We start from the raw sequence: 24,363 nt of genomic DNA, 5'->3' as shown, positions 1-24,363 counted from the left end.
TCAACAAAAACAAACCCCCCACACCCTTAATCACTCTTACTTCCTCAATATCCCACAATACAAACTTTCCCCTGACTCTACTTCAAACTGGACTATTGCACGAAGGGAAAAACAAACAAAACATAACCTTAAAACTATATTTACCGCAACCGAAAACAAAAATCACACATTAAACAAAATTAACACAAAAACAGACAAAATAACACTTTTCACGAATCATAAACAATATTAAATATAAACCGTAACACCATTCAAATAAAAAAACCTTAACAACTTAAAATTAACACACCCAAAACCAATATTTGTTTATGAGTGGAACTCTTTATCCACACACACGTGACACACCAAAACCGATATTTGTTTATGTGTGGACGTCGTTGTCCACACAAGGGCCAACAATCCTTTTCGGCCAAAGCCACAACTCCCTGGCAGACGCAACACTGGCACAATCTGCTATAACTGCCTCACTTAATTTGGCAGTCTATATCGTCATCATCATCATCATCATCCTCATCAGTAACAGCAATCGAAATCGTAATTGTAATAAACAGGCCAGGTCGTCAACAGTTGATCAATCCACTAGAGCATTCTAAACACAAGTTCCTTAAGTAAGCCAGGTCATCAATAGTCAAATTAAATTAAATCTTCTCCCCAAAGGAGGAATCGCGGCCTGCCAAAAAAAGAAAAAAAACGCTTACGAAAACTCCTAACTAAACTAAACTATCGCACTATAATCAAAGATAAACAATAAACTTTCTATCACTCATGAACGCGCCTAACAAAATAAATAAAAACAGTACTTACTCAGAATAAAAAAAAAAGCTTCACAGCCGGCTTCCGAAGAGCAAAAAAAATACACAGCCGACTCCTACTGTCGTTCGATATCCAATGCTTTCGCCCAAGACATTCATCACCACCCTATCCTAGCTAAAAAGGTAAACAAACAACCTCAATTATACCAACAATCTTTCCAACTTCAAACAATCATTCGCTAATTACCCGTTTTCTCAGCGCGCACCGCGGACACACAAAACACGCACACACAAACGCACATACACACATACTCTCTTGCGCACGCGCGATCTAACAAAACGAAGCAAATGAAATTCTCTCTCCCTCTCTCTGACGAAACTAAAGCAAATAAACACTCTTTCTTTCTTTCTTGCGGTTTGACAAACTTAAGTAAATAAACACTCGCTCACACACACACACTCTCTCTCTCTCTCTCTCTCTTTCTCTCTCTCTCTCTCTCTCTCTCTCTCTAATGACAAAGCTAAAGCAAATAAAATGTCTCTATTTAACAATACTAAAACAACTCTCTCTCTCTCTCTCTCTCTCTCTCTCTCTCTCTCTCTCTCTCTCTCTCTCTCTCTCTGACAAAACTTAAATAAACACACTCACACACTCTCTCTCTCTCTCTCTCTCTCTCTCTCTCTCTCTCTCTCTCTCTCTCTCTCTCTCTCTCTCTCTCGATTTGGCAAACAAAAATAAATTAAAATAAAATTAATCCTCCACATTCCTCCCCCCTTACTTTGCCAAATCCTCACACAACACTTACCTATTTTCTCATTACCCAGTCGCAATCAGGAACAGGGCCTCGGCTTCGGGTAACTGGGCCTTCATATACCTGCACTCTCTCATTCACTTCTTCCATGTCGTTTTCATTCAACGTACTATTACTATTCCCGTCTATGCTCTGCTCGTCTAAGATATCATTCACTATTTCATCTACCTCAGTTTCATCTGGCCCGAAAATCCCACTAATTTCTGTCAACAATTCATCCATTACATCTAAACCATTTTCTACTTTAACAAAAGAATCATTCATACTGCTTATCATTCTCCTATCTTTCATTCTCGTGTCCGTCATACGTTCTCTTGCCTCATCTAACGAAAAACCACACACACTATAAGTATCATTCATACTCATCCAAGTTTCATCTGTATTAATACATTTATCTTCCATACTCACCTGTACATTTACACCCTTGTCCTGCTTATTCTGATTCCCGCCTACAACTACAAAATTTTCCCGCCTTTTATCCCCAGTAAAATTCTCAGACTTCTTTTTCCTTCCATACTCTACTAACACCAATTGCTTATCTTCTAAACCTAATGCCTCACACATACTCGGTTCATACTTGTTCGTTTTCAGCCATTTATTCATACCATTCTCCTGAATATATCTTGGTACCTCCTTCCATTTCCGCAACTGATTGTGGTGTGCCCTAACCTTTTCCACACTACCATCCACACTTACTTTACCTAAAACATAACTCAACCCACTAGAACCAACATCTAACACCTCATATGGACCTTCAAACTTATCACGTACCTTATTGACATTCATTCTTCCCTTTTCAATTACTTCTTTTAACACTTTCTCTCCCACTTTGTAGCTTTCAAATCTCTCATTTGCTTTCTTCCAAACATCTCTATCATTCTCGGACACACTCAATCTCGGTCTTACTATCTTTTCAAAATTCAACACAAACTTACACGGAGACATACCAGTACTCTTGTGCACCGTCGCATTATACGCCCACAACGCACGCCCAACATATAAATCCCAATCATTATCACATGTACTCATCATCCGCAAAATTTCTGTCAAGGTTCTTACCGTCCTTTCAGCCAAACCATTCGCACTTGGCATATACGGAGTCGAATACACATGTTCAATGCCCCATTCTCTCAACATCTGCTCAAACTCCCATCCAACAAACTCCGGACCATTGTCACTTAACATTTTTGCAGGCTTACACACACTCATCGGCAACATCACTTGACTTACCATTCTCGCTACAGTCTCACTTCTTTTATTCTTGATGGGTACGGCATACGCAAACTTGCTCATATGATCGACCATGACAATCATTCCCACATGTCTTCTCGCAGTCACAGGCAACGAAACACAATCAATCACAAACATCTCAAATGGCTCTTTCATACGTAATATCGGAACAGGCGGACTTGCATGCATGCTCTGATACTTCCCCTTCTGACAATCCTCACAAGTGGTCGCTACATCCCTACAAATTTGGCTCAACCCAGGCGTAAACAACCTCTCTCGCATGCATTCCCACAATTTATTCTTCCCCATATGCCCATACCTGTCATGCACTACCATACACATACCCACAGCTGCATGCATTGGAAATACAGGAACATATATATCTTCATCCATTCCCCTATGCAAAAAATACACAATATTCTTACAAACAATAAATCTTTTAACAACTTTCTTATACGCTTCCAAATCACACGGCCATTCTTCCACCCTAATACCATTTAAAATACATTCACGTAACCTATTTATTTCGAAACATTCACCTTGCATTTCTTCCACCTCTTCTTTGCTTAACAAATCATCTTCACTCTTTGCAATATCAATCATGCCAACAAAATTCGCCATGAATACACTATTATCCTCGATTACTATTACCTTACAGCCATTCTTTGAAAGCAAACCCTTACCAACATCAACTGACACATGGTGCAACCTCAAAAAATCTATTCCCATCAAAAAACAACTAGGCATTTCATTCTCTCCCATTACAATAAAATTATGTTCAACTTCCATACTCCCTAGTTTCACTTTCAACCTCACTTCTTCCCAAACAAGTAAACTTCCCTGACCTATTCCATGAATTCTCACACTCGTACACTGTCTTTTCACTTCCCAATTGTACCTCTCAATTTCCCTGATAACCGACTCATTTACTAATGACACTTGAGCACCCGTATCAATTAAACTACAATATTCATTCTCATTTATATTCACATATGTCATCATCCTTCCTTTTACACCATGCATACATACATTTACTCTCCTTTCAATTCTGTCGCTCACTTCACCAATATGTTCATCATCATATTCACTGTCCTCTATACCGTCATATCTTAGGTTAAGGTCACTTGCACCATTATCCTTCTCACTCAACAATTTGCAACATTCCTCCTTACATTGAATCCTCAAAATATATTCCCTATCATTCTCCTTATATGCCCTATATTCCATCGGTCGATTCCATCCAAAATACAAATACACAGTTACACCATACAACATACTTACCACCATTAATATCCTTGATAATACTTCCCCTTCTAGTACGCTACTCTCCTCCTCATATACCATTTCTTTTGACACTTCATTCATCACCCTTCTTTTAAGCTCGCTTACACTACCTGGTATTTCCGTATCTAACCCCTCTTGTATTAACTTACTTAAACCCATTAGGATACACTTATATACCATATCTTCCCCTTCACAACTCTGTTCCACAACTAAACCTTCAGGCAACCTTTCAGAATTCTGATTACTCTCTTTATCTTCCATCCTCCCATGCATCCTCGACATCGCATCCGCTATCACATTCTTATTTCCCGGTACATATTCTAACCTAAAATCAAATTCATTCAAATCCTCTATGGTCCTAGCAACCCTTGCATTCACACACTCTTTCCTTATCATGTACACTAGGGGCTGATGGTCAGTACGCACAATGAATTTTACACCATACAAAAATACTTTCAATGCTTTCACACAAAATCGTATTGCAGCCAATTCCCTGTCAATCGTCGAATACTTCCGCTCAGCTTTATTAAACGCTTTACTAACATACGCTATTACTCTCAATTGCTCTTCTCCATCTACTCTCTGCATTTGAACCAAACAACCACCCATACTAACCCCACTCGCATCCGTATACAACTCTAGCATACTCGCATTTTCACTGTAGTCTGGAAATGCCAAAGTGACGTCTTTCGCGGCCTCTTCCTTCAACCTTTCAAACGCTTCTATCATCCGATCATCCCATTTTAATTTTGTACTATTCCTTTTACCCGTCCATTCATTCAAAGGCTTCCCTATACCTGAACAATCTCTAACAAACTTGCGCCCAAACTCAACCAAACCAAGAAAACCTCGCAACTCACGCACAGTCCGGGGACGTGGAAATTCTCGCACCTTATTCACAAACTTGTCACTCTTCCTTATACCAGATTCACCCACTACATGCCCAAAAAATTCCACCTCCCTGGACAACCATGTACACTTCTCAAGCTTAATTTTCACACCAACTTCAATTAACCGCATCAACACTGCCTCAAGCAACCGCATATGTTCCTCAATAGTCTCGCTCGCAATCAGAATATCATCTATAAAAACAGTCACCTTCTGTCTATCAAACCCAGCCAAAACTACATTCATTGCCCTCTGGAAGGCAGCAGGTGCATTAGCAAGGCCAAAACTTAATCTCTTAAACTGATAATGGCAACTACTGCTCGAAAATGCTGTAATGGGCCTGCTCCCCTCTGCCAGAGGCATCTGGTAATAGCCCCGCACCAAATCTAATTTAGTAAAAACTTTCATTCCATGCATTTTATAAACACAATCAGACACCACATTCATTGGAAAACGTTCTTTAACAGTCACCTCATTCACCTTCCTATAATCAATACACATACGTAAACTTCCATCAGGCTTTCGTACAGGGACAATAGGGCTATTCCAGGCACTCTCACTCCTTTCTATTACACCCATACGCTCTAATTCCTGACACTGCTCCTCTATCTCCTTGGCAATAGGCGGAGAAAAATGCCTGGGACGCTGATATATGGGGGTATCTTCACTGAGAACTATTTTAAATTCTGGCAGGTCTGACCCCCCACAATCATCGTCACCGAGACTCATAACTCTCCGCTTATCCCATAACATCTTAAGCAATCGTTCCCTTTCGACCTCACTTATACTCTCATCTAACATAATTCTTCCTTTATTATTATTATTATTATTATTAAATGCTAAGCTACAACCCTAGTTGGAAAAGCAGGATGCTATAAGCCCAGGGGCCCCAACAGGGAAAATAGCCCAGTGAGGAAAGGAAATAAGGAAATAAGGAAAAATAGAACATTTTAGGAATAGTAACAATATTAAAATAAATATTTCCCATTTAAACTATAAAAACTTTAACAGAACAAGAGGAAGAGAAACTAGATAGAAAAGTGTGCCCAAGTGTACCCTCAAGCAAGAAAACTCTAATCCAAGGAAGTGTAAGACCATGGTACAGAGGCTATGGCACTACCCAAGAATAGAGAACAATGGTTTGATTTTGGAGTGTCCTTCTCCTAGAAGAGCTGCTTACCATAGCTAAAGAGTCTCTTCTACCCTTACAAGAGGAAAGTAGCCACTGAACAATTACAGTGCAGTAGTTAACCCCTTGGGTGAAGAAGAATTGTCTAGTAATCACAGTGTTGTCAGGTGTATGAGGACAGAGGAGAATCTGTAAAGGATAGGCCAGACTATTCGGTGTCTGTGTAGGCAAAGGGAAAGAACCGTAACCAGAGAGAAGGGTCCTATGTAGTACTGTCTGGCCAGTCAAAGGACCCCATAACTCTCTAGCGGTAGTATCTCAACGGGCGGCTGGTGCCTAGGCCAACCTACTACCTACTACCTTTCAACGTATCGTAATCCCAATCGTCATTGTTCTTTACCTTACCAGCCATTACCTGTCTCGCCTTAACATATCTTCCATCCTCTACATTGATCAGTGTATACATACATCCCATGCAATCACCCTCACGTATTCCACGTACTCTCTTCCTCCTAACACACGGCAACAACCTTACATACACCTTGGGTTCCTGCATATTCATAACACCATCATATATATACGCACTCGTTTTCACCAAATTACCTGCTTCCATACCTTCCACTACATATTCATCCTTGTCACTATTTGAAATTCCCAGACTGCTCGGCCATGCAACTTTTACACTAATAACCTCACCTTTCTTACCCGATAACTTTACACTTTCCTTTGCTACCAACGGCACTCCCTTCCACACCTTCGTACTCACTCTGCCGTCTTCCTTTAAATAAAATTCCCCACAAATATTACCTTTAACCTTTATTTCAATCATATTCACACTTGGATGTACAATCATACCACATTTTTTCAAAAATTTATACCCAAGCAGTACGTCATATTTCTCATTCGCTCCCTCGACCACGTAAAAATCATTATCCTCCATCATCAACCCCCCAATCATAACATTTTCCCGCAACTTTCCTTGCACAGGCATACGCAAATTACCAATACCTTTTACTTCACCCTTACATCCCTTAAATTCACAAACCTCTTTTACCTTATCATATGCATTCCTAAACATTAAATTGACACCACAACCAGTATCAATCAAACCAACCAACTCTACACCATTAAAAATCAATTTCACACTCATGCAATCATGTGCTCTTTCTCCCATCACATCTTCATGCAATAAACCCTCACGAACATGCATCACATTCACTCCCCACACACACGAGGACTCACCCAGCTGAACCCTCTGAGTATTTAGTTTCCCGAACATCCTGGCTGACTTGATCCCTTCTTTCTACAAACCCTAGCTACATGCCCATCTGCACCACATTCAGTACACTTACCCCGTGGCTCCTTGCACATTCTAGCATAATGACCATCCTTACCACAATTACCACAAATTACATTCATACGATTATTACGGCATCCACTCGCTATGTGTCCAGTCATACCACACCGATAACACTTAACCGCTTTCTCTTTCTTACAGTCGCTAATACGATGCCCTGTCTCTCCACACCCGAAACATGCTCCTAATGCCCATCTACACTCGTTCTTTTTATGTCCTACCTTCCCACACCTATAACACCTCTCTTCACGGATACCACTACCTAACCTAACTTGCTGCGTACTAGCACTTCTATCTCTCCAAACTTGATTTCCCTGTCTAAACCCGTCATTTCTCGGAATGGGTATTCCTACATTACTCACCCTAACACTTCTATCTACTACACTATCAGCTACCCTCATTGGCCCTCTCATAACAGCATCTCTAAAACTACCAAATTCTGGCACACATTCCTCCATTCCAGTTCTTACACTCACAAATTTACTTTCTTTCATACACCTATCCAACTCGTAATCCTCAACTATCTCTAAAATATCATCCCAAGTCAATCTCTCTCTAGTCCACCTCATTTTCTCCTTCCGTTTCAAATTAATAAACTCACACACACTCTCTGGTACTGTACCCAAAAACTTCTTCATTAGTTCCTTATTTTCATTTATTCCTTCGTCCCCATACTTCTTTCTAGCCAATGTTTCTAACCGACATACATACATCGAGATTGCTTCACCCACCTTCATTCGTGCTTCATCAAAATCATTTTTCCGCTTATACCTAACACTACCTTTCATACGTTTTACCTGTTCAATTATCCTATTCTTTACACTTTCATACTCAACCTCTCCTACACTCATTATCACCCCATACATCGTCAACAAATATCCTGACAAAAATTCTCCCAACTCCCTAGCCCAAACTCTCTTACTATCCCCATACTTAGCCTGACAAAACTTTTCATATTCCCTAAAGAAGTCATATACATCCCTACTGCTGTGTTCATTAAACCTTTCACACCTAGGTACCTCTCTCATAAACACTGTCTTACAAACTTCCTCTACTTCATTCTCACTACTATCTTCACTGTCTACTCCCTTCTTGTTGCCTTCTTCATTTGAATACAATGAATCTAATTCTACACTCAAAGTCCTATCTTTAACTATTCCCTTCTTACCCTTTTTCTTACTTACCACCTTCACCCAATCATGATCATCCTCACTCACACCCTGACCTTTCTTCTTTTCTTTCTTCACATTATCTTTACCTTTCTTCTCCTTCTTCCTATCACCCTTCGTTCCAATCTTACTATGTCTAGGCCCTTTACTTTCAATATCACTATCACTACCGTCCCCATTATCACTTACCCTGTCCTCTTCCACAATCAACCCGTTAGGCCTACCAGAAGCAGAAGCCACTCCTCCGACTGCACCTTCACCTATGACAGTTTTCATCATCCCCATTACTTGCCCCATCATATCTTCCATTCGTTTCTCCATTCGTTCTTCATTCTCTCGCATCCTCATCTCAACACATTCTTCCACTCTCTCTACTGTCCCCTTTAACTCCCTAAGCTCCTTCTGCATCGCCGCATTCTCCCAGTTCAACCTCTCATTCTCTATTAGCAACCTCTCCTCACGCTCCTTACTCAGCCGCAATTCCTCCTTCAGTAACTTGTTCTGCTCTTCCATTTTTCATTAACCTTATATCTAATATCTTATCCTATCAGTCCTTCGTCCAAGAGTCCAGCTATCAGTCCCGCCTCAGCAGTCCCTGTTCGGGCGCCAAATTTATGTAGCGGGATGTCAACAAAAACAAACCCCCCACACCCTTAATCACTCTTACTTCCTCAATATCCCACAATACAAACTTTCCCCTGACTCTACTTCAAACTGGACTATTGCACGAAGGGAAAAACAAACAAAACATAACCTTAAAACTATATTTACCGCAACCGAAAACAAAAATCACACATTAAACAAAATTAACACAAAAACAGACAAAATAACACTTTTCACGAATCATAAACAATATTAAATATAAACCGTAACACCATTCAAATAAAAAAACCTTAACAACTTAAAATTAACACACCCAAAACCAATATTTGTTTATGAGTGGAACTCTTTATCCACACACACGTGACACACCAAAACCGATATTTGTTTATGTGTGGACGTCGTTGTCCACACAAGGGCCAACAATCCTTTTCGGCCAAAGCCACAACTCCCTGGCAGACGCAACACTGGCACAATCTGCTATAACTGCCTCACTTAATTTGGCAGTCTATATCGTCATCATCATCATCATCATCCTCATCAGTAACAGCAATCGAAATCGTAATTGTAATAAACAGGCCAGGTCGTCAACAGTTGATCAATCCACTAGAGCATTCTAAACACAAGTTCCTTAAGTAAGCCAGGTCATCAATAGTCAAATTAAATTAAATCTTCTCCCCAAAGGAGGAATCGCGGCCTGCCAAAAAAAGAAAAAAAACGCTTACGAAAACTCCTAACTAAACTAAACTATCGCACTATAATCAAAGATAAACAATAAACTTTCTATCACTCATGAACGCGCCTAACAAAATAAATAAAAACAGTACTTACTCAGAATAAAAAAAAAAGCTTCACAGCCGGCTTCCGAAGAGCAAAAAAAATACACAGCCGACTCCTACTGTCGTTCGATATCCAATGCTTTCGCCCAAGACATTCATCACCACCCTATCCTAGCTAAAAAGGTAAACAAACAACCTCAATTATACCAACAATCTTTCCAACTTCAAACAATCATTCGCTAATTACCCGTTTTCTCAGCGCGCACCGCGGACACACAAAACACGCACACACAAACGCACATACACACATACTCTCTTGCGCACGCGCGATCTAACAAAACGAAGCAAATGAAATTCTCTCTCCCTCTCTCTGACGAAACTAAAGCAAATAAACACTCTTTCTTTCTTTCTTGCGGTTTGACAAACTTAAGTAAATAAACACTCGCTCACACACACACACTCTCTCTCTCTCTCTCTCTCTCTTTCTCTCTCTCTCTCTCTCTCTCTCTCTCTCTCTCTCTAATGACAAAGCTAAAGCAAATAAAATGTCTCTATTTAACAATACTAAAACAACTCTCTCTCTCTCTCTCTCTCTCTCTCTCTCTCTCTCTCTCTCTCTCTCTCTCTCTCTCTCTCTCTCTGACAAAACTTAAATAAACACACTCACACACTCTCTCTCTCTCTCTCTCTCTCTCTCTCTCTCTCTCTCTCTCTCTCTCTCTCTCTCTCTCTCGATTTGGCAAACAAAAATAAATTAAAATAAAATTAATCCTCCACAGTATTATCAAATATAAGAACAGCACTTCATACAGAAGTTAGATGCGAGATACAGTAATTGCATGTAGCTGAAGGTGCAACACTTGATGAGGGTGAGTCTGATTCCTTGTTTTCTGCATGCAACTTACCAGACACACAAAAAGAGTGAATGGGTCTTTGTCTTGTAAATCCTCTTTGCAGACTGTTTTTATGTGTCATCCTCTAAAGCTATGCTGTTCTTGCCTACTTTCTACAATTGAGGTGTACAACAATTTATTTTATGCTCACATTTACAAGAGGCATAAACCCAGTACCTGTACCATAGAAACCAGTGTGTGTATGCTCAATCAAATTAATTTCATCATAATATACTTTATTTTAATTACAGTTCAGAGGATTTACAGTAATTCAGTACCAGCTTTCTCTTATATGAAGATTACAAAATAGGTTGGAATACAAATGAAAGAAGTATAGAACTGTAGCATAAGTAAATCAGCATTGCTACACTTTGGTGATTACTTTCAAATGTATACATTTAAAGAATATTTCAAGTTGATTGGAAAGAATCTATTCTGACCTAAAATCTAACAATTTGTTTTACAAGGTCTTTTTAAAATGATAAAAGTTTTGAATTTCCTATTTAAACTCGTAGGTTGCTATAGTACTTTATGTGATGAGAGTAAAAATATGTAGTCAATAAAGTTGTAGTTAATGACACCTGCACATTTATGTGAACTTCTAGAATGGCACAAGCGAATATTTTACACTCCAGTTTTTATTTGTTTGTCAGGTTTATGTGTAGATATATCAAGGAATTAAAAACTAAACAGGGTTTCAGGCTTTAATAAACGGTCTGATAAAATGTCCAGTATGAATCAAATGTGACAGGTTACCTTAGAGACCAGTATCCAAAATTTAATCAAACATTTAAATTTTGATCCTGCTACTGCAATGTACTGTAATTATTTTCAATAGTTTACTTATAGATATATCCCTTACTTCAATCCCTCTAACTTACTCTAAAAAATATAAAGCACAATACTGATTCTTCCTGATTAAACTACTTTAATGTAAGTATATACTCAGGGAAGTATTCAGCTTTGTCATACTTGACTATTATTGAAGGATTTGTAGCATTGTCACATGTTGAATCAAAGGGGAGACCAGTACTAGGATTGATAGGCGGTCTTACCATGGAGGAATTTCCAGTTGTCAATGATCCAACAGCTACTTTTGCAACAAATAAATATTTGAAACCAGCACTGTCAGACTTGCAATAACCATACGATAGACTAGCATCACGAGCAAAATAAGTTCCTTGCCCATAAGCTTGTCCTGCACTCTGTCCATGCAACTTGGGGTCAAAGTTTTCATTACATATCTTTGGCACAATGTCAGAGGCTGTTCCATGAAAGAGTTGTCTAATATCTACTTTAGTTGGATCCCCATATATGTCAGCCATTTCTTCTGTTTTATTTTGGAATGCTTGCCAATGGAAACGATGCTGCACTCTCTCAATTTTAGTTACATTGCCAGATATATTTCCCACCAATTGCAAAATCTTTTTATATTCATCAGAGGACGAGGACATTCCTACTCTCTTCATCCGTTCATTGACTTTCATTGCATCCCATGGTGCTGGAAGTTTCCCTAGTTTCTGCTCCGCCTGTTCCTCCTGAAGATGGATTTGGGGTCTACGGCGTACTTCACGGCCAACTTGAGTTTGCAGGTTGGTTTGAATCATTAACTGCAAATCAAGGGTATAGGTAAACTTACTGTTTTGAAATTGAATTGCAGTGGAAGAATCTTTACGAAACTGTTTTTCGATATCATCACTTGTCAAGCTAACTACTAGATTTGTTTCTCCTAAAGAGTCTACCTTACCATATTCCACCCAATTATGCTGTTTATCCAAGAAATACCAGACATGAGTTGCAGCATCTATAACTTTTCCAGGCACTACTTCTGTGCAAAGTCTCCTAATTTGAAAGGAAATAGTATTGGTACTATTTACTAATTTCATAGTCTTAAAATCTGCTGTCAAGGCCTCTCTACCTATTTTTTTAAGAAGACTACTTGCTGGACCTTGGTGGTTTGAAGGATCAACACGTGGCATTTCTACACCATCATTATTTACATCACAGAAGGCACTCTCCAAGGCTTTTACTTGGTGGGTTTGTAGATTTAGCCAATTTGATCCATTTTCACTCATCTGCCAATGGTAGTGCTCTAAAGCATGAAGTTTTTGACAGCCTGTGGTTTCATTGGAACATAAGCCTTCTACTGAATTATAACAAATTTCTGCTACATTCACATCTCCATATGCCTGGGTTGACCAGCATGTACGAATTTTCTGTTTGATGTTTTTAATTTTAGGTTCTCCTTCAGTCTTATTACTATCATCTTGCAGTTTTGCATTCCCTTGGCCTTGATCGGTTTGTTTGGTTATTCCAATCTTCTGGTCTTCACCAGCTGGTTTCTTCATTCCCGGATCCTTTTCTATCTTGAGTGAAGGATTTGCTTCAAGCAATGCAACCAAAATATCTCGAGGGGTCTCATTCACATCAATATCAGCAGTCTCCAGCACCCTACAGCAGTCAAGTGTGAGCAAGTCATGGTTCAACTTGCACTTTTGTTTTGTACACTTCAAGTTATTTGTTATGTAGGTGGAACACACATGAAGATGAGGGCACTGCTGACGTCGACATTCCCCTTTATTATACTTATAACACACGCTAGGTTTGTGTTTTGATGTACTCTTGTCTGAATGTGATAACAAAAAGAGCCTCTCTAAAGATCCTTCAGGTATATCCTGAATGTTTAGTTGCCTTAGAATTCCCTTGTTATGCCTGGTATGCCAATTATGTCCCATAACACATTCACTATTGTCACATTTACCTTTGACATAATTTGAACAAATATGCAAATCTCTACAAGTGGTACGATTTAAGCAGCCTACGGTTCCATTATGTGCATTGCAGATCTTTATGTCTACTTTAATTTCAACCACTTCACCTACCAATCGCAATATATGAGGGTTTGCCTTCACAACTTGCCTCACCAGTTTCGTCTTCATATGATAATTTTCATGCAAATATAATAGTGTTGCTTGTAAATCCCTTTTCATGCACAATGCATTGATAAGCTTTTCTGAGGTTACGTTATCTCTGTGGTGAAAATCAAGTTCCCTCCTTCTGCGTATAGCATGTCTCCCATTCTCAGAATCATCAGAGTGGTCTTCACTACTTGACGATAAATCTCTTGAATCATTCCAATATTCCTGATTTGAAAAAAAATGAGAAAACGAAATGTTAAAACTGAAAAATGTGATTTTGTGCAATATTTCACAAGACAAAGTTTATTTCAATATATCATCTAATATATTTGCAGATATAGCACAAATGAGAAATAAAATTGCATAATAAAATGATTGTTCAAGAAAAGAAAGTTGGATGGACTGCATTAGATTGGATGAAATTTAGGTCAGAAGCTAAACACTTAGATCTTTAGGGTAATTTAGAGGCATTATAAATATTCACATCCTGTTGACATGCTAAATATAATTAAAAATATTGAAAACAGTACATTCACAAATCTTGGCATACCATTCACACAGTTTACAAAAATAATGTCATAAAAACAGAATTCTGATAATAATTTTTTTTTTATTTCTAAGAACCTCTTCCTGATGTTCATACTGCTTCTCTTTTAGAAGCTCAGTTTAATCGACAGATTTACCTGTAATTTTTTTTTTTTAATTTCCCCATATTCTTTCCCTTTAATAAACACATGCTGTTGGTAAAGACATGGGACATTCTAGCAGGTAAGTGGAAGGAGCCCAGAATTGATGCACCAGTCCCTTTGTCATTTCATCAATTTCGAAGTCAACAATCCCTATCTTCTTGAGACCACGAAATGGGTGGGCATATATATAAAAATCAGGCGAGAATAGAAAAAAGAAATCTGGTCATCAAAATGACATTTATTTCTATGACCCTTCCACGATATTCATACAACTAACTTCCGCACTTTGCTGAAGGTGAGATGCCAGTGAGGGAAAGAGATAGGATAATTTTAAATAAGAGCAATATGCTATAGTTAAGATTTACGAACCTGGTCTAGATTAAAAAAAGTATGGTTTAAATTAAGGGACTTTAACTCTACTATATCAAATTGAAACCCCACATACTCATAGATAGGAGTTATATTTCAACTGAACTAAAAATTTATTAGACCATGGCCTCACAGCCATTATGGGGCCTAGAGCCTAGCAATGTCATATACAAACCAGGATTTTTCAAGATATTGTTTAGAAAAAACAGACTTGGTACGCCATTCAGCCGCTGCTAATACTCTATCCAAAGAAAGACTTCTACAAAAATCAAGGAAAGTAGCTGTACTCCTTGTACCATGTACATTCTCTTTCAAGCCTTTTATCAGACTTGGACCTAATTCTTTGGTAGCTTCTGGGAGTATAGGAAGAAAAACACAAAATCCTGTACAAATTCATATGGCAATGGAGAATGTGTATAAGAAATATTTTGTCAAAATTCCTCTTACTTTCATAGTTACAGGGTAATTAATAAAAGTAACCCAATAAACCAAAAACATTGATCCCTATAAGGAAATGGAGTATTTCTTCTGTTATCATATATTTTGATAATTATTACATTTTAATATAAAACTTGCAAGTAATGGCATCTGTATAGATTCCATGAGTCACAAGACAGGAAGTTTTATGATTATACCCTTCAGTGCTACGACAAACCTCAGAGAGAGTACATGTTTGAGTTTGACCTCTGGCATTCACTCACTTTTACGTCTGTTTTTCTTGGTTTTGGCAAGAATTTCATCATGCCAAGGAGGAAAAGATAATTTCAACATCTCGCTAACATAATCAAGAGGAAAATTTGCTCTAATAAGAGTTTATAAGTGGGTAATATCAGCAATATTAGTGGAGTTAGAGAAGGAGTGTGAGGACGTATAATGAAGAAGCAAGATATTGAGCAAAGGAATCTTCATTTATGATTGAATTATGATAAATAACATTGACTAGGTTTATTAATATCCAAAAAAAGAACATATAATTCATAATAATCATGATTTATTATTATTGTCCTTGTAAAAACACAAAGAAAAACTTTGAACACCTGTATCTCAAAACTATAATTATTATTGATCAAATTCTATCTTCTCCCTTAGTTTTAAAGATATGCCAGAGTAAAAGACAATTTCAACATCTTGCTAACATAAGGAAGAAGAAATTTCACTCTAATAGGAGTTCAGAAGTGAGTAATATCGGTGATATTAGTGCAGTTAGTGAAGGAGAGCATTGTGGATGAAGGAGCAACCAGGAGCCTCAAGAAGCAAGATATTGAGCAAAGGGATCTTTATTTATGATTAAATTATGATAAATAACATTGTTTTGGTTTATTATTATCCAAAAAGGAACATAAAATTCATAATAATCATGATTTATCAATATTGTCTTCGTAAAAATAAAGAGAAAAACTGAACGGCCATATCTCAAAACTACACTTATTGACCTTCAAATTCTATCTTCTCCCTTAGTTTTAAAGATATAGCATTGAATTTTGGTATATTACTTAGAAAGACATTATAAAACAATTAAATAGAGCCCCTTTTCTTTCCAATTTTTTTTTTTTCATAATTTTTTTCCCTGATCTATAGGCTTTATTTTTTTACCATTATGAAAAAATTCATATCTAGTAAAAAAATTACTTTTAGAAAAAAAAACTATTTTATTGGCGGTCTACAACAGGTTTATATAGGGTAGTAATCACAGGTCTAATATTAAGTATCAAGGGAGGAGATAAAATTTGAAACACTAATGTTCAGGATAAATCGCCCTGGCGTCGCAAAATCTAAGGTCAAAGGCAAAAATCCTATGCAGTTTAGAGATGACCTAAGTCACCTTATTTAGTGGTATGAATGATAAAGTCCTGTCCTTAAAAAACGGCATTAGCCGGCCAGACCCCTTAACCTATGAATAACATTGGTTTCTTGATTAAAAGGTTATTGGGACCTTAATCCCTCAAAACAAATTAGGGACACTACCTCTATTATCTGTAATTTGGTCCAAATAATACTGAAAGGTTCTTACTGGACAAAAAAAAAAAGAAAAAAAAAAAAAAAAAATTTCTGCTGAAATGCTTCAATTCATTTTCATAGGCTGTGAAAAATTAAGGCAAACTTTCAGCCTTAAAATAAGGTTAGGCTCTAAACGAACACAAAAGGGACACAATCATCTCCAAAGCCTAAATTGAAAGATAGGAATTGCAGTTCACTTATGCATTTAGCTGAAGCTATTGCCAACAGGATAAATTTCAGAGCATCAAGATCTTTAAGTGAGATTTTTCAATGGCTCAAAATTTGGAAATTAAAATACTGTAAACCTAAAAAAAAAAAAAAAAATCTTTCAATACTCTATTATCTAACCATATCAGCTATAGTACCTGATACGGACAAATCTAATCCCAGAGCCTTAAGCACAGAATTAAGCATCAATCTAGCTCTAGTCATGGACAGATTCTTAGCTTTGCTCTAATAATAAAAAAAATTACATTGGCTTTGAAATAGATTATTAGTAGACAGTCCTTTAGAACCTATAATAAACAGTCTAGAGAGCTTTGAAAACTTTGTTTCTGAGGATACAGTTGGCAGTCTCCATGCAGTCAAATGTAGTAGCAATGGGTTCAGGAGAGTAACCTTTGAGACAGGTTGTTTGAGCAGACTGGTTTAATATAGCAACCGTTCTGGACACTGACAACAGGAGCCTCATATCTATGAACCATTCCCTCTGTGGCCAGGAAGAAGCTACTTGCATCATCCTACAGTTCCCAAAGATCCTGAACTTTAATAACTGCTGTGCCATGGCAATCAGTGGGAATAAAAAGAAGAAAGGAGCACTTATTTCATGAGACATACTAAAATATCTAAACTAACATCTAGGCAAATAAGATAAGCAGAGGTACTTTCATTGTTAAAAATAAAAATAAAAGGATATAGCTACCATAAAAGTTTTGAGCCGCACAAATTGCAGGTGCCTAAAGGATTGACAAAAAATTTGATGTTTTTGGTGTTGGAGAGCCAAATTCACAATTCAAGGCTCTGAAAGAAGATCTTAGATCTGGCCAATACTGTGTATCACTAGACTTTGCTTGAGGATATAGGTTAGGGTTTCAAACATGGTAGGATAGGCTTGAAATATGACTAATCTACCACAAAAATTAACTAGACAGACAAAATCTTGAGTGGTAGAATAATCAAAACCCTAGATATAACTGGAAAAAAGAGAAGTATTCCAATAACACTCCTGAATATAAAGGTTTTCATATATTAGTCATAATGTTGAAGTGGCTATCCTGGAGGTTACTTAGCCTTGCATGGTGTCTTGCTCTGCCACGTTGACAAGTTTTTCTGACTTATTATCTATAGTGTATGGGTTTTATCAATAACTTGATTTATATTTCTGAACATATTATTTTTGTTATCACAGACTTCGTTATTTTTGTCTACTGTGTTGCAATATTTGTGGTTTGCATGAAAATATTCAAGACCTTACAGTTGGGTCCAGACAGTATGATATTCTTTTGTGCTCAGAAACTTTGGTTTCTAATATAAGCCACTCATCTGAGTTCCTTATAACTGGTTTTAAGAAGCTAATCATTTTGAAACAGGGTGTCATTCCTAGCACTAAGGGAGTGGTGGTGTATCTTAAGACTGAATACTCTGCTTCTCATAAATCCTGCTATGAATGAGGATGTCATGAGATTCAGGTAATAAAAGATTGTGGCAGGCATACTCGAGCCATTTCGTCCAGATGGAAGTTCCTCAAAAGGCAGCTTTCTACTTGGGATATTTCTGCGAGTGATATACCAGAGAATTTTACCTGTAGAGGTATCACAAGGTTCCATCCCCTACAGCGAATATCCAGAGAGATATTGTGTATGAAATACGGATATGTTTAAAACATCCCACGGCTATCCTTGCCCAAATAGAGTTAACCTTGTCTCGAAAGATATGGGATAGGATTGGATACATAGGAGAGAGAGCCGTTACAACTCTGATCACAGTGTGCTGAAATATGTTCGTTGATTCCCCTTTCCTTCTAGCAGTGCCATCTTGATAAATTCACTTAGGGAGTTTCTGCTTGTTTGCAGGTTTTTGGAGTGTTTTTGAGACCATGGATGCTCCTGCTTCTTCCTCATCACTTAGGTTGAGTACCATTTCCTTTCGTGGTGGAGAATTTCGCGTCTCCATCCTTGTGTTACCGACACATGGCCAAAGCCGGTGATTCATGTCTTCAAATCGCTCAGAATTGCTTATTAATTCTTGTCTATTCTTGTAAAAGTGTGTTAAATATATTCTTTTATAACTGTGGCATGATTATAGATTACACTTTTGCCAATTTTTGTAAGCTTGTCTTTCATCGGTCTTGATTTAGGCTAACTCCTACATTCAGCCCTTAGCCAAGACTGACTAATATGTACAAATGCACCCTCACCTTCTACCACATAACCCAGGGGTGGGGAACCCTTTATTGAATGAAGGCCATCTTGCAATTCCTCAATGCTCATTGAGGCTGCATAGAATTTTGTTGGTTACTTTATCCTCCAAGTAATTTATTAGTAATCTAAAGAAAGAGTGAAAGGTTTATAAAAATTTAAAACATTAAAATTTCAAATATTTGAATTAAGTACTTTTTATATAAGTAATCAGTAAATGAATTATATTGAAAACTAAATTTGGAAATATTTCATTCAAGTTTGGGTAGTTTTCAAACTAAAGTAAGTAAATGAATAGTATCGAAAGCATGTCATTTTCAAATTACTTTAGTTAAGCAAGTAGGTTCTTTGTATTGAAGTGATAAATAAAATAATATTAATCTTTTGGAAAAGATAGCTTATAGATATCAACAATATAACCTTTTCAAATATTCTATATTGGCAAGTAGGTACTTTTTAAACAATCACATCTCATAAAAATGCAACATCCCAGTAAAAAATTGTATCTGTTTAAACACACCTGGCAGTTTTCATTGAAAAAAAAAATCAGTTATTTGTTTTCTTAAGATGTTTAATAAATCCCTAGTTTTTAGCTATCATAGCTGGAACACCATCAGTGCATAACTTATTATAATAAGGAAGTAAAATTTAGTACTTCTTTGTGACATTGCTTATTGAAGTTGTTAAAATGTCTGTTCCTCTTGTCCTTGCGTTAAGGTTACCTAAAGGAAGCTGTTTATCATACAATCAAAACTCATCAGTGAAAGCACAAATAAAACATTTTTATGCCAAAAATCTGGAACCTGTTAACTCATCTAAAACTAACATAGATCACAGTGAGGAGATGGACAAAACAGAAACTCTCGTCCATCAAACGGTAAATCACTCACTCACTGCAACTAGCAGTTTTTCCTAGTCAGCTACAACAGCTGTTGCAGCTGACAAGGAAAAACTGCTAACTGTATCAAGTTAGGATTCATTGAATTCAAGGAAAAATTGCTTCAATTCTCTGGGAGGTATATCACAGAACACAACTTTCCTATTGTCTGTGTGTACATATTTGTATGTGTGTACATACAGTAGAATGATTTCAAACACACAATATTCAGACTCAAAGCAGAAATATACTACACATACTGTACATATATCAAAGGCCTTAGAAGGCCGCACTTGATGGTCCAGAAGGCCATATGCGGCCTTAAGGCCGCAGGTTCCCCATCCCTGGGTCATAACCACATGGTTCTCGCGAGTCCGCCACCCCTCCCTCACTATTGATACATCATAGTGGGGAGCTGCAGTCCTGAAGGTATACTCTGGGAGCAGGGGATGGCGTTTTACCGTTGTCTTTGGGCGACAGTATTTCACTTACCTACTTAGCCTTAGTGTCTGACTAGGCGGCACTGGTTGTGGGGACTTATTCCCCGTGTCTAAACTCTGTTGGTCCCTGAAAACGAAACCAACCTTGTTCTAATATTGAGAGGTAGACCTTCCTTTTCTGTCGTCTTACCCATTGGCCAGGCTTTCTTTTGGTTTTTGGTATGCTGGCAGCCAGTTGTGAGGACTCGTTGTCTGTGCCTATTTACTGTAGACCCCTTAGAACAACATTTACTTGTTCTAATACTACAGTTAGGCCTTCCTGTCCTGATGCTTCGCCATTTTCTAAGTCTCCTTCCCTTCCCTTTCCTTCCCCTTGCCTTGCGAATCTTGTCCTGCTTCCCTTCCAGTCCAGGTTTCCCTGGCATCTGAGGTATCCTCAGATGCTATATAGATAGACAGGATAGCTTGTGGGTCATCTAGTCTGGCTCTGGGTGGACGATTTATTAATGCTATCCTGGATTTTTTGGCTAAAGTAATGTCGTCCTGATGGAAATTCCTCAATGGCAGCTTTCTACTTGGGATCAAATATCCCGAGAGATAGTGCGTATACACAAAGGACGTGTTTAAAACAAGCCAAGGCTATCCTTCCCCGAATAGAGTTAACCTTATCTTGAAGGATAGGGGATAGAATTGGATACGTGGGCGAGAGAGCCAGTACAACTCCCAATCCCAGTATGCTACAAGTAACACGTTTCCTGTAAAAACATTCCTTTTTTCAGATGCTATCTTGACAGTTGCGAGGAGTTTTCTCTGCATGTTTTCGTGGCTTTTTGAGTGATTTTGCGATCATGGGTGCTTCGGCTTCTTTCCTTTTCGACTAAGTTGAGTACCCTTTTCTTGTGTGTTGGAGAATTTAGCATCTCCACCTTGTTTTTATTCGTTGTGCATGCTTTTTACTGCCTGTGGCTGGCGCGCGGTTGGCGCCGGCGCATCACATATCCAAATCACTCAGAAATGCTTAGTTATTTAGTCATATTATTGAAAGAATGTTTTTTTATTATTCTTTTACAATTGTGGTATGATTATGAGGTATCCCCCCTTTTTACTAGTGCTAGCATGTGTATATTTTACCAGTCTTGACTTCAGCTAAGTCTATTCTAACAGGCGGCCATTATTATTATTATTATTATTATTATTATTATTATTATTATTATTATTATTATCATCATCATCATCATCATCATTATTATTATTATTATTATTATTACTAGCCAAGATCCAACCCTAGTTGGAAAAGCAAGATGCTATGAGCCAAAGGGCTCCAATAAGGAAAAATAGCCCAGTGGGGAAAGGAAATAAGGAAATAAATGAATGATGAGAACAAATTAACAATAAATCATTCTAAAAACCGTAACAATGTCAAAACAGATATGTCCTATATAAACTATTAACAACGTCAAAAACAGATATGTCATATATAAACTATAAAAAGACTCATGTCAGCCTGGTCAACATAAACACATTTGCTCCAACTTTGAACTTTTGAAGTTCTACTGATTCAACTACCCGATTAGGAAGATCATTCCACAACTTGGTAACAGCTGGAATAAAACTTCTAGAATACTGTGTAGTATTGAGCCTCATGATGGCGAACGCCTGGCTATTAGAATCAACTGCCTGCTTAGTATTACGAACAGGATAGAATTGTCCAGGGAGATCTGAATGTAAAGGATGGTCAGAGTTATGAAAAATCTTATGCAACATGCATAATGAACTAATTGAACGACGGTGCCAAAGATTAATATCTAGATTATGAATTAAAAAATTAATAGACCGTAAGTTTCTGTCCAACAAATTAAGATGAGAATCAGCAGCTGAACACCAGACAAGAGAACAATACTCAAAACAAGGTAGAATGAACGAATTAAAACACTTCTTCAAAATAGATTGATCACTGAAAATCTTGAAAGACTTTCAAAATAAGGTAATATTTTGTGCAGTTGAAGAAGACACAGACGTATTGTGTTTCTCAAAAGTAAATTTGCTGTCGAGAATCACACCTAAAATTTTAAAAGTCATACAAATTCAAAGAACCATTATCAATACTGAGATCCGGAAGTTGAGGAGCCACCATCCTTGACCTACTCACAATCATACTTTGAGTTTTGTTAGGATTCAACTTCATACCCCATAATTTGCACCATGCACTAATTTTAGCTAAATCTCTATTAAGGGATTCACCAACCCCAGATCTACATTCAAGGGATGGAATTGATGCAAAGAGAGTTGCATCATCTGCATATGCAACAAGCTTGTTTTCTAGGACAAACCACATGTCATGTGTATATAGTATGAAAAGTAATGGGCCAAGAACACTACCCTGTGGAGCACCAGATATCACATTCCTATACTCACTATGGAGCCCATCAACAACAACTCTTTGAGATCTATTACTTGAAAAATCAATAATAGTGCTAAGAAACGACCCACCCACTCCCAACTGTTTGAGTTTGAAAAAAAGGGCCTCATGATTAACACGGTCAAAGGCAGCACTAAAATCAAGGCCAATCATACGAACTTCCTGACCACAATCAAGGGATTTCTGTGCAGCATTGGAGATTGTAAGAAGGGCATCACATTCTCCAAGGCCTTTACGAAAACCAAATTGCAAACTAGGAAATAGATGATTACCTTCAACAAACCTATTAAGAAGCTTTGCCAGAAGACATTCAAAAACTATAGATACTATGGGAGTTATGGAAATTGGGCGATAATCAGTGGAACTTGAGATACCACAAACACATTTACATAGAGGAGTAACATTACCAATTCTCCAAGTGCTAAAAGCTCCTCTTCTTGCTAACTTGCGCAAAATAACAGATAACTTTGGAGCTAAGAAATCTGCTGTCTTTATAAAAAACAAAGGAAAAATACCATTTGGGTCTGCACCACCATAAGCATCAAGGTCCATCAAGAGAGCTTTAATTTCACAAGATCGAAAAGCTAAACTAGTTAGTTTAGCCTCAGGAAAACAGGGATGAGGAAGTTCAAGTTTTTCATTACTCTGTTTACTGTCAAAAACATCAGCCAAAAGGGTTGCCTTTTCCTTTGGACAGTGAGTGACTGAGCCATCTGGTTTAAGTACAGGAGGAACTGTTGCATCTACACCAAAGAGTGCAGATTTAAGGGTAGACCACCATTTATGTTCCTGAGTTGTACCAGAAAGGGTTTCTTTTATGGTTTTTCAGTTAAGGCATAAACTCTCTAAGCAAAAACTTGAAGCTGAGTATAGTTATTCCAGGTCAAATCTGATCTATTACCCTTCCAAAGATGATAGGCCTCTTTCATCTACAAATAAGCACGTCTACAATCACCATTGAACCACGGTTTGTCCTTCACTCGGTAGCTTAGCACACGAGAAAGGATACGCCTATTAATTATGTTGACTAGATTCTCATTCAAAGGGACAACAGGATCTACACTACTATATAATTGTGACTAATTCAAGCACAAAAGATCATACAAAATCCCACTCCAGTGTGCTTGGGATTTCATATAAATTTTACAAGAGTATGATATATCAGGGACAGGTGCTAAGTCTTCACTACTAATGAAATCAAGGCATGGTCAGCTGTCCCAACTGGAGAACCAACCTTACTAGTTATAACGCCAGGGGAGTCAATGTATACGAGGTCCAAGCAATTACCAGACCTGTGAGTAGCTTCATATATGATTTGCTCACAGCCTGATTCAGAGGCAAAG

General features: G+C 37.7%; 1 protein-coding gene across 2 annotated transcripts in view; it reads right to left on the bottom strand.

Moving 5' to 3' along the window:
- LOC137627715 (protein mono-ADP-ribosyltransferase PARP12-like) overlaps positions 1-24,363 on the bottom strand; it is a 289,451-nt gene that overhangs the window by 51,741 nt on the left and 213,347 nt on the right. The window contains exon 8 of one of the 2 annotated variants that reach the window (XM_068358970.1): positions 11,114-14,036. The exons of the other annotated variant lie outside the window; for it this stretch is intronic. Coding sequence (XP_068215071.1) covers positions 11,817-14,036 — 2,220 coding nt within the window. The 3' untranslated portion in view covers positions 11,114-11,816. Of the gene's footprint in view, positions 1-11,113; positions 14,037-24,363 lie in introns of those variants that run through there. 2 annotated transcript variants of the gene reach the window in all.

Source organism: Palaemon carinicauda, chromosome 35 (assembly GCF_036898095.1).
Source record: "Palaemon carinicauda isolate YSFRI2023 chromosome 35, ASM3689809v2, whole genome shotgun sequence".
Taxonomy (NCBI): domain Eukaryota; kingdom Metazoa; phylum Arthropoda; class Malacostraca; order Decapoda; family Palaemonidae; genus Palaemon; species Palaemon carinicauda.
Note: the sequence above shows the minus strand (reverse complement) of the source record. Positions and strands in the feature narration are given on the sequence as shown.